The sequence below is a fragment of the Otolemur garnettii genome, unplaced genomic scaffold (assembly GCF_000181295.1).
Source record: "Otolemur garnettii isolate 467f Iridium unplaced genomic scaffold, OtoGar3 scaffold00014, whole genome shotgun sequence".
Taxonomy (NCBI): domain Eukaryota; kingdom Metazoa; phylum Chordata; class Mammalia; order Primates; family Galagidae; genus Otolemur; species Otolemur garnettii.
The window spans coordinates 25,031,036-25,042,387 of NW_003852409.1; the positions used below are offsets into that span (position 1 = coordinate 25,031,036).

Consider the following 11,352-nt stretch of genomic DNA (forward strand, 5'->3'; position numbering starts at 1 on the left):
AGGCGCCCGCCACAACACCTGGCCATTTTTTTTGGTTGCAGCCATCATTGTTGTTTGGCGGGCCCGGGCTGGGGATTTGAAACTACCACCTTAGGTGTATGTGGCTGGCGCCTTAGCCGCTTGAGCTACAGGCGCCAAGCCCAGAACAATTTTTAAGAACGGAATCAGTCTAAACATTTAATAACAGGAAAATAGATAATGAAATATATCCCACAGAATGAGATATATTGTAGCAATTAAAATGACATTTACGAAAAGTTGTATAGCAAGGGAAAATGTTTAAATTATAATGTGGGCATTAATTTTAATGATATAATAAAGTTATATCAGCTTTTTACTACTTAAAACACAAAAATATTTGCCCAGAAGACATATTGAAAAGAAATTCTACAAGGTGAAAACAGTCATTGCATCTCAGTGGTGGGACTGTAAATGTTTTTTCAGATATATTTTCTATGTTTTTAATATTTTAAGCAATGTATAGGATTATTTATATAAGTGAGAAATGTGCTTTTTAAATAAAAATAACACCCAGGCTCAACGCCCAGTCTTGCACTGAAGGACTCACACAAACCCTGACTTGATGGTCTTATTTCTATGGGACCAGGAACAGAGACTGTTCAGAGGAGCAAACAGTCCACTGGAACAAGATCCAGCCTAACAGCCTCCAGCCAGCTCTAGTTCTAAGTCACATGTCTCTTAACAGAGCAAACTCTGACTGCCTCCCGGCCTGGCCACACACATTATCTATGTGATTAAAATGGGACAGCAACACCATACATACCATGGCGCACCACGAGACAGAACTAGTAAGTAGTGGGGATTTGAATCCAAACCTAACCCCAGATGGCACTGACATCTGTAAACCAGAAGTCTACCCTACTTACCGCTCAAAGGCAAAGTCAGGTTATATAAATCCATGTGACAGTTCACATACAATATCCAATTCCATGGCAATGGAAGACTCCCAGGCTCTGCATGCAGCCCATAAACCTACTGGATGTTTCATAGCACCTGAAGTAGAATTGTGTTTCTGCGGCGTCTCAGCTAACAAGTCACTAGTATTAAAGGACTGCTCTAGCAAATGGGAAGAAAAAAATCTTTTAGCCATAATAATGTAGAGACTATGAGAGGCAAATGATTTATCTGTTAGATGTTTAAATAACCAACTGGGAAAAATATTTACAACACATATAAAATAAAAAGTAACTATCCATAATATTTATAAACCAATAAGAAAAAAACATAAACATTAAAAAATCCAAAAGATGAATGAACAAAAAATACATCCAGTCATTTCATGGGTGAAATGCTACAATGACCAATAAACTTGTTGACAATTGGAGAAATGTAAATTAGAAAAACATACGTTATAGGGAGGCGGTCAGCTGTGCAGGTTTCCACTGTACTTGCTTTGTATATGAGACTTGGCAGCATTTAAGGTTGGTAACTTATGGTAAAATTGATTCAAGTTTACTTTACATTTATATGTAATATGTTAAAATATATGATTGAAATTAAAAAAAGAAAAGAAAAACACATGTTTACCTATTTGTTTAGCAAAGATTTAGAAGATGAATAATATACAGCGTTGGAGTAGATATGAGAAGACAGGCGGCCTCAAACCCTGCTGACGGCAACGCAATAATAACTATCAGAACACAGACTGCATCTATATCCTCGACACAGCCTCCCTAGGAATTTACCCCACAGAAGCATTTGCACAAATACATACTTAAAATGCCTGAACAATGATGTCTACTGTACCATTTTTTGCAATAGAAGAGAAAAATATGGAAAATCCATCAATAAACTGTAGCACATTCACAGAATGGACTATTGGGTGATTGAAAGGAAACGAATCTGCACGTGCTAATAACAGAGAACCGTGTCTGCGAGGTGCTGCTGACACAGCACTAGCCAAAGACTAGAGAGATGGTGTACGCGCTGCATTTTTAAAATCAATTTATTTTTAAATAAAAATAACACCCAGGCTCAATGCCCAGTCTTGCACTGAAGGACTCACACAAACCCTGACTTGCTTATTTACGTGTAAATACAAAATACACATATATTTTGTATCTCCACCCGTGATTTATGTCCTGCTGGTCATGAGCACGGTTTATCAACAGGGTGAGTCTCCTCTTTCACCCTCAAGGTGGGGCTGGACATCCCCACCCCTCTGAGGTTAGCTATGGCCATGTGACTTGCTCTGCGGAGGGGAATGTGAGTAGAAGTGATGTGCCACTTCTGGGTAGAAGTTTTAAAAGCCTGTGCAAATTTACCACGTGCCCATCCCCTCAGTGACTCAGGGAAGCAAGGACCACAGTGGAAGCCTGGGTCTCTGAAAAACCCAGGTGATGAGGCTCCTGTCCCCCAGATCCCCCTGAACCAATGATGTTAACAAGAAATAAACTTTCATTAAGCCATTGCTATTTTGTGGTTCTTGTTACTACAGGGTGTTCCGAAAGTCTCCATACGTAGGAAAAATTGCATAACAAATATCTTGGAACGTATTCACCATGAATGGGGGAGAAAACTTTGTGTGTGTGTGTAGAGAGATAGGTGACCAACATGTAGAGAACATTTTATAAATATTTTGTAAAATTTAACAAAGAATGATTTGCAAATAAAGGCATATTTAGCTACAATTTCCCCAATTTCTCTATGCATGGTGACTTTTAGAACACCCTGTATAGCACAACTTAGCCACCCTGATATATACAAGAAAAAGAGAAAATCTGGAAAGATAAATACCAAGTGTAACCCTAGTGTTACCGCTAAGGAGCAGAATTAGAAGGGAAGCGGGACAAAGAGGGCTTTGGAGAGTGGGGGTTTTCCCTTTTTATTTTATATGCTTGGGAACTGTATACATTTTTAGAAGCACACACTGTTTCTGGAATTTCAAGAAAGGTATTTGTAAATAATCTAAGATGTCCTCAACAGTGCTCACTGTTGCCTTTAAAAATTCCAATAAACCACAGTTCTGACAGATGAGAAATCAAATCTCTCTATGAGCATAAAGAACAAAATATAAAAACTGGCCTTTCTGAGAGCTGTAGGCAGAGTCCTAAAGGACTTACTTGAAAAGTAAAACTATACCCGACTAGCGAAGACGTCACAGGAGGTAAACTGCTTACTCTTCTGGCTTCATTAAGGATGAGAAGGTTTTATTCAGATGATAGAGAGGCAGATGGGAGAAGGGAAGGATCTGCCAGAATTGTCTGCTAGGACTTACAAAGCATCTATAAACATTATTAAATAATGGTTCAAACACACCCAGGGAAACAAATGTGTACACGAAGGGAAGCAGAGGCAGCTGTCAAGGCAAGGCACAATTTGACGTGAGGAGGCAGCAGAGACGTTAGTGCACCTGGAACGGGGAAACACGATCACTGCTCTCTCTAGGAAAGCAATAACCTTTGTGGGAGACTCTCAGGGATGTCTCAGCTTCAGAAGAGCAGCCATAAGGGAAGGAGCTCAAGACAAATCACAGGAATAGCAAGCTTATTTGCCTGCTCATACCGTCAATTTATTGGTTACAAAATTTAATTAAAATGTCATAGACATCCATCAGAGGGAAAGCTAAACTAACATGGATTCTTAAAGTCCCAGGCATTGTAAAGACTGTCTGGCTTAATCCTCACAACAACCCTAGCAAGTATTTTATGCTCATTCTGAGAGATGAGGAAACTGTGGCAACACAGAGCCATTACGTGACACAGCCACGACCCAAACCCACGTCCGGCGCTGGTCCTTCCAGGACCACTGAGAGGGCTGCCTAGGGATGAGAGGGAGGAACAAAGGAATCAGCCCAGGAAATTCATCCCTCCTGCACACAGCTGATGGGAATGAATGTTCATGTACGACAACCTCAGACTGTCTCGACCTGTCAGTCACCTCGTTTGTTTTGCGAATCCCAAGATATTGATGTTACTCAAATTGAGAAAATGAGTTTCCCATAGTGACATGTATAATTAATACGCCAAAGTAGGAGATAGGCACCAGATCCTGAATGGAAACTTTAAAATACTTAAGTAAATTCATGAAAGCTTAAAAGTCTAATAGATTTAAAAAGAAAAAAACTCTAAGTCAGCACTATTTAAAAAATTTTAAACCTAGACAACATCAAGTGGATAGTCACCCAAAATGTAACCGTCACATATCCCACAGCCATCTTGTGTGTTTTTTGTTATCTGCTGTGTCCCAAGTGCCCAAATGCAACCTGGCACAAAGTAGGTTTTTCCCCTATTGGGAAAAAAAAAAATAGATCAAATAACCAGTGCCTATAATTACCCAATAGAAGGAAAAGAAATCAATACCAACTGCATACCTACAGTATGCCATGCATTGGGTTAAGGCATTTTATCTATATTCCTTCATTTAATCTCCCAAAAGTTCTGCAAGACAGGTATCACTAGCCCACTGTCATAGCTGAAGAAATTGAGGCTCAGAGAGATTCAGTACTTAGCACATAGCTTAGTCACACAGCAATCAGAGGCAAGAATTTTAACCCACATCTGTCTAATTTCAAAGCCTGTGCTAACTCCAGAACCCAACACTTCCCCTTTAGAGAAGGCGCTTGAACAGTGGCCGGCTACTTTTACACTGTTCTTTGCAAGGAATAGATTTAAAAGAAAACTGGAACATATGATTTAATTTTTACATTCAAATTCTGATACAAAACCGGAATCCAAACACTACCAAAAGAGAGGTGGGATACACAGTGCATGCTAGGGCCTCACAACACCTGCTTAAGTTAAAAAAAATCACCAAAATTTTAATTGGTAGTACTTATAAACTTGAATACAAGCCCTCGGAATTTATTGTCTTTTAAAGGACTGTTTAAGGAGTTAGTATAGATTCATGAAGCTATTCCATGTATTGTATTGTTCAAATAACAGTGGTGGTGAATTGTGATTTTTATGTTGTGACAAGTCTAACTTGCAAAGGAAAAATTCCAGTGGATGAGATGTTAGAATCACATGTCTATTGAAGGGGAACATTTGATGGAGTAGGGCATGGACTGTTCTCAAATAGAATGCTGTTTTCAAAAATAGGAAGTAAATCACAACGACTATCATTGAAACTAGAAAGGGAGGGAGGGTTAAAGGATCCAATTTTTCATGTTATACTCTTCTTTCTTCCAGAAGGAATCTGAGATGAAGGGATTGAAATAGCAGGCTCACATTCCAGGGGGGAGTAAGGCAACGTCTCCTCCGTGGGCAGCTGCACGATGGGATTTGGGAGGCACAGACACGAAACGCTCCCTCTGCCAAGCAGGACATATTTCAATGTGTTTTATTTTAAGTCCTATTTGCATTATGGCCCTCCCAGTTCTGAGTGACTTCACTGTCACTGAGATGGGTCAGATGAGGATGGGAGGGTTAAGAAGTGGAGAATTATAAAACACAGACGAAAAGTGGGCTTCGGAACAAGACAAAACAAGTGACCCTCCCACTTCATTGCTGTGCCTACTTTAGTTTCTTCAACTGTTACTTCGAATAACAATGATGATGGTGGTGGTGATCAAATAACTCCTTACAGAATAGTTTTTAGCCAAGGATTAGCAAAGAAGATAGTATAGGGTTGAAAACTGGCTACAGGCTTGGCACCTATAGCTCAGCGGCCAGAGTGCCAGCCACATACACCAAGGCTGGTGGGTTCGAACCCAGCCCGGACCTGCCAAACAACAATGACAAAAAAAAAAAAAAAAGAAATAGCCAGGCATTTTGGCAGGTACCTGTAGTCCCACTATTTGGGAGGCTGAGGCAAGAGAATCAGTTAAGCCCAAGAGTTGAAGGATGGTATGAGCTGTGACACCATGGCACTCTAATGAGGGTGACATAGTATGACTCTGTCTCAAAAAAATTAAAAGAAAACTGGCTACAAACACAGGCCCCGGACAGCCCTGCCCTTGTAGCTGAGCACATCTTGGGCTAGCCCTGTACCAGCCTGTCTCTAAATATCAGTTTCCTTATCTGTAAACATGAATTGATAATAGAGTCTACTTCAGAGGATTGTGAGAATTAAATAAAATAATCTATACTAAATGCTCAATGCCATTTTAATGAGGATAAAGCACTTAGTACAATGCTTAGCACATAATAAAACATTTCATAAGCAGTAACTATATTATACAAATTGTCAGTAGGCCAACATAGTAAGTGTATACGTGTTCCGAAGAAAGACTGGACAAATTTCAGAAAACAATGCATGATTTAGCAGGCGTCCTCAAACTACAGCCTGCGGGCCACATGTGGCCCACCTAGGACATTTATCCAGCCCACTGGGTGTTTTTGCCGCCGCTGCCTGTCCTGCTTAGCAGCCGACTCATCCCGGGGCCCGCAGTCTGGCCCTCCAATGGTCTGAGGAACAGTGAACTGGCCCCCTGTTTAAAAAGTTTGAGGACCCCTGATTTAGAGTCTCTGATAAACAGAACTCATACTGTAATAGATCTCAGGACAAAGGCTTATGCAAACTCTCATCAACAAAGGTCCCACTGTCAAATCTCTCGGCGGCCTCATTCGTGTTAGCTGGTGTCCATGACACCACTGTGCACATAGACACAACCTGTATCTCCAAGGAGGGCAGCTCACAACAAGAGTGGCATCTATTCTCTTTGGTGTCTTTCCTCTAAGGTTTTCTTTAATAAGAGCAGCCAAAGGACAAAGGAATATGCAGGAGATGGGGGTAGCAGTTCGAGGGACCAGAAGGGGACCGTGCAGTTCCGTAAATACTGAGCATCTGCCACAATCCAGGCACCAGCCCTCTCTTCCGTGTTGCAACTTCACTGGTGACTCTGTAAACATGACTTTGCTATTTGAGAAAAACTTCAGTCTTATCTACTAGTTTACCCAGCTAACATCTGTGAATTTTCCCTTTGGGAGGCAAATTTAACATTGTTGACACAGTTAAATTAGACCTAACCAGAATGGATATGACTGAAAACTGAATCATCGGGAGCTGGCGTGGTTTACTTGGGACTGGAGGAGAGTGGGCAAGGGAGGCTGATCTATATATGGTGACAATCTGTGATCAACTTCAGTCAGAAGCACAAGCTTCTTGGCATGGCCTTCAACGTGCTCCATGATCTTGCTCCTTCGTCATCTCCCTCCACTCCCCGCTCACACTGCCATCGTCCCATCCTGCCTGTGAAGCCTGGCCCATACTCCCTGCCTTTGTTCCTGCTCTGAATGGAATGCCCTTGCCCCACTCACCCCCTGACAGGCTTGTAACTGTGTGCTGTGTGCAGGTCTGTCTTCTACCCTGGCAACTCCTGGAGGGTAAGGAGTATATACCATTCACATCTCCAGCTGCAACCCCCAACCCAGGGTCTGCCTATAGAGAACACAGACTGGAAGCCTGGCTTCAAATAGAATACCAGTTTCAAATGCTTTCTCTGACTTGTATGAGCTTGGGTAAGTTAACCACTAAGGACTTCAATCTTCTCATCTGTGAAATGGACACAATAAACCACTTAATTTACTGAGTTGTTGGGAGAATCAAATACTTGTACATACGTAAAGCACTTAAAACAGCACCTGGGTACAGAGTAAGAGCTACACACGTATGAGGGTTTATTACCATACTCATTACCATTGTTGCTAAATGCTGTGTAATAAAGAAAAGTGAAAAAGGGAGATTGTGTGCCCTCCAGCTGAGCAGACTTCGGAATTCACATGCTGGCTCAGTGCCACACTGTTCAGTGGACTATGCCATATAGCTCCTCACAGCGTGTGCATAGAAGTAGCCAGAGCTTTCACTCTGGCCGGTGTTCATGACTTATTTCTTACCTGGGCTACCAACCTGCTCCTGCCAAATCCAGCCAGCTAGGAACCCTCAAACCCCACAGCAGCAACACAGCGTGACATGTCTGGGACACTGCTGCTCAGTCCCCAGCAGAAGTTCCCAGTCCTAGAATGTTAGTGCTGAGAGCTAGAGAGGATCTTCTCCAATGTCACCCCCATAACAGACAGGGAAACAAAGGCCTAGAGAGGTCTTGTGTTTGCACTTTGTCAGTATCAGGTTTATATGTGTGTTACTTTTCATGCAATCAACTTTGTAGGGGGTACTAAGAGTACAAGAATCATAATTTAAAGCAGGATGGAACTTTAAAGTTTATCTATCCTGACACTTTTCCAACTGCACATTCTAAGGTGTCAAGGTGAGATGTGGGCTGTTGCAAGCAGTGCCATTCCTTTGATGACTATTTATTAAGCACCTACAAAGTGTATGTCTATACAAGTCAGACACCACTATGGCCCCCAGGACCTCACATGCTAATGGGGAGGAGTGACATTAAGGAAATAATCACACATCCATAGTAAAGTCTCACTGTTGCGAATGGATTATGTTTTAAAACATACTAGAATGAGCATTGCCACCTACATGCCAAAATGCTTTCTGATGGGAGAAAAAGGCAGGGTTGGGGGTGGAGGGGACAGTTACAGGTAGTGCCCTGGAAGTCACCCACCCCACTGAGTCGACTAGTGCAAGAGAGTTTCATGCAGATTAACATTACCATCATGTGGCTGCTGCAGGAGACTATAAACCACTGAACTAGCTCTATCCATTCCCATTTGACAGATAAGCAAACTGAGGCCTGAAAAGTTAAACTCATTTGCCTAAAGTAGCACAGAAAAATGAAAAATGGAAAAATGTTAAAATTCTGTGATGGTTCACATGGCCTTCCTTCCAAAACCAGTCCAGCTCCCGTAGCATGGCACATGATCTGCTCATTCTGCGCCTCCCACTCTTGATCGAGCCACCAAACCACACGCAAAGCCCCGAGTGGACCTCTGCCTTCCCCACACCACTCCCTCCACCAGTGATCCAAAGTCCACAGCCTATAAACAGCTCCGGCTCATCTTCAGCACTCAGGACTCAGCTCGAGTTTATGAGAAACACTCTTCACATCATGTATTCATCCATTCAACAAATATTTATTGAGTAGCTTCTAAGTGCCAAGCACCTGCTGGTACAGCAGTAAACAAAACAAAGCCTCTGCCCTCATGGAGCTTACATTCTAGTGAGAGAAACAGACAATGAACAAATAATACATAATAAAACCCCAGGTAGAGTTTAGTGCCATTAAAAAAAAATCAAAGGCTGGAGACTGGTGGAGGATCATTAGAGAAGGTCTCTCTGGGGAGGTGGCATTTGATCAGAGATCTGAAGAAGTGACAGAGTAAGTAGTACAAATAACCGAAAGGAGGAATATTCAGGAAGTAACAGCAGTGACCCTGTAATTACTATAACTTTTTCTTTCCTTGTGTTTTATTCTCTATTGAATTATATTCAAATTCAATTAAGCATATTTCCAGGACCCAGCACAGAACTTGGCACCTCAATAGTGGACATTTACAGAGCGAGTGATTGAACCTGAGCTGGGAGGCACACGTCCATCTAGCCCCATCTTCCCTAATGAACTCAATCTAGCCTGCTTCATGTCTCTCTCCTCCACAGGGGTAAGCTAAGCACAGGCCCTACCTGGGTCAATCTGCCCAGCCTGACTGTGGCCTGGTTTCAGTCGCAGGGTTCTCTTTTCATTAGGACCATGGTACTGACCAGTTGTTCAGTTTTACTTTGTCTGGGCCTCATATCCCTGGCCTGGACATGGGACCCCAGGTAGCAACCCAGACACTCCAGGACTGGGAGTCCACCACTGCTTTTCCCATGTTTTCCCAGGAAAGTCCTCCCCTGAATTCCAAGCTCCACAGCTGGGGGCCCTGACACCTGGACTGGGATTTCTCTAGTGGCTAACTACCCACCAGAAGTCTGCCCTGCCTTGATGTTTAACTTCCCTCTAAACCAAATGACCCTTTGATCACCTCAATCCTTCCTGCAGCCGTCTCTATGCATGCTTCAACTACTTGAAAAAAAACCATTACTGAATGCCTATCATAGCGAAGACAGGACTAAGTACCAGCGTACCCAGGTTGCCTGCTGTAGATCCCTGCTACCATCAACAGATCACGTGTGTCTGTCTCCACACTCAGCTACCCTGAATCCAAATTCTAACAACTCCTGAAAACACGTTAAATTTCCCATATGCTACAAATAAAGTCAAGTGGCTTTATCCACTCATCCAGCTCACTGGTGCTTCCTCCTAGCCCCCACCAGCTAAAAATGGGCTCAGGGACAAATAGCTCATCACTTCATTCACTTCATTCACCCCTCCACTCAGCACTTACTGACACTTGCTATATGTGAAGCCTGGGAACATAAAACACCATGCCTGCGATGAGGAGGAGGAGGAGGAAGAAAAGGCTTACCAGGCAAAACAACTTGCTCAAGGTGACACAAGTATCAGGGTGTAGTGAGACCCTAGTCTGCCTGCCTCCAAAATACAAACCATCACACTTCCTAAGAGTAAACACGTAGCCTCAGTGAAAAAGTGAAAGAGAGAGGGTCTGGGCCCCAGGGACACACCAGCTGGTGGAAGAGCCAGGCAGATAAACAACTATCTACAACATGCAGAGTTAAGTAATGATGGCTGGAGATGTATCAAGAGCCCTAAGGGAGCCTGGGGGAGAGAGTGGCTAACTTGACTAGGTCTGGGAAGCCTTCTTGGAGGAAGTGACTTTGGGACTAGGCCTTGAAGCATGAGCAGTTTCCAGCTGACAAGAAGGCTCCGGCGTGGGCCACGGTAGGAGCTCAGCCCTCGCCCGCCGACCTGGCCTGGGCGTGCCGAGTCCTCTGAGGACATCCTGTCCACCCCCCTGTGCCCATGGGGCCGGGCCAGGCCTCACCTCCTTCCACCTGAGCTGTCGGATGCTGATCTTTAGGGCGTCCAGAGAGGTCCTGGCCTTGGAGCTGTCCACGGTGACGGGCCGCGGCAGGCTGTACTCATCGGAACGCGGGCCCGAGCTCCGCTTGCAGCTTCTGCACTTGCTCCTGGACTTCCCATGTAGGCAGTGGCCCCGCGCCAGCGCTGGCTTCGGGTTGGCCGGGGTCAGCGTGGGCAGTGGCCGCAGGGGAGTACGAACGTCCCCCTCCTCGGCTGCGCGGGGCTGCGCCGAGGCCGGGACCTTGGGCTGCAGCTCCCTAGCCTTGCTCTCGGGCTCCCCGGCTGCGCCCGCGTCCACACGGACCTGCTCCACTTTGGCCTCCACGTTAGCCTCCGTCACTGCCTTGGCCTCTGCCTCCTCTTTGGTCTCCGCTTTGGACTCCGCCACTGCCTTGGCCTCTGCCTCCGCTTTGGTCTCCGCTGTGGGCTCCGCCACTGCCTTGGCCTCTGCCCCCGCTTTGGCAGGGGCCACCGCCTCCGCCTGCAACCCGGCCGCCAGATCCCTCTCGGAGCTGCCCCGACTCATGGCGCTCAGGGCCGGGGCCAGTGCCAGTGCCGCC

General features: G+C 44.5%; 1 protein-coding gene across 1 annotated transcript in view; it reads right to left on the reverse strand.

The window, feature by feature from the left end:
* Positions 1–11,342, reverse strand: part of TTLL11 (tubulin tyrosine ligase like 11) — a gene marked incomplete at its 5' end in the record, with an annotated part of 263,779 nt that extends 252,437 nt beyond the window's left edge. Inside the window, 2 exons of the mRNA XM_003785406.3 lie at positions 10,755–11,099; positions 11,196–11,342. Of these exons, the coding sequence (XP_003785454.2) occupies positions 10,755–11,099; positions 11,196–11,342 (492 nt within the window). The remainder of the gene's footprint in view (positions 1–10,754; positions 11,100–11,195) is intronic.
* Between the last annotated feature and the right edge of the window lie 10 nt (positions 11,343–11,352).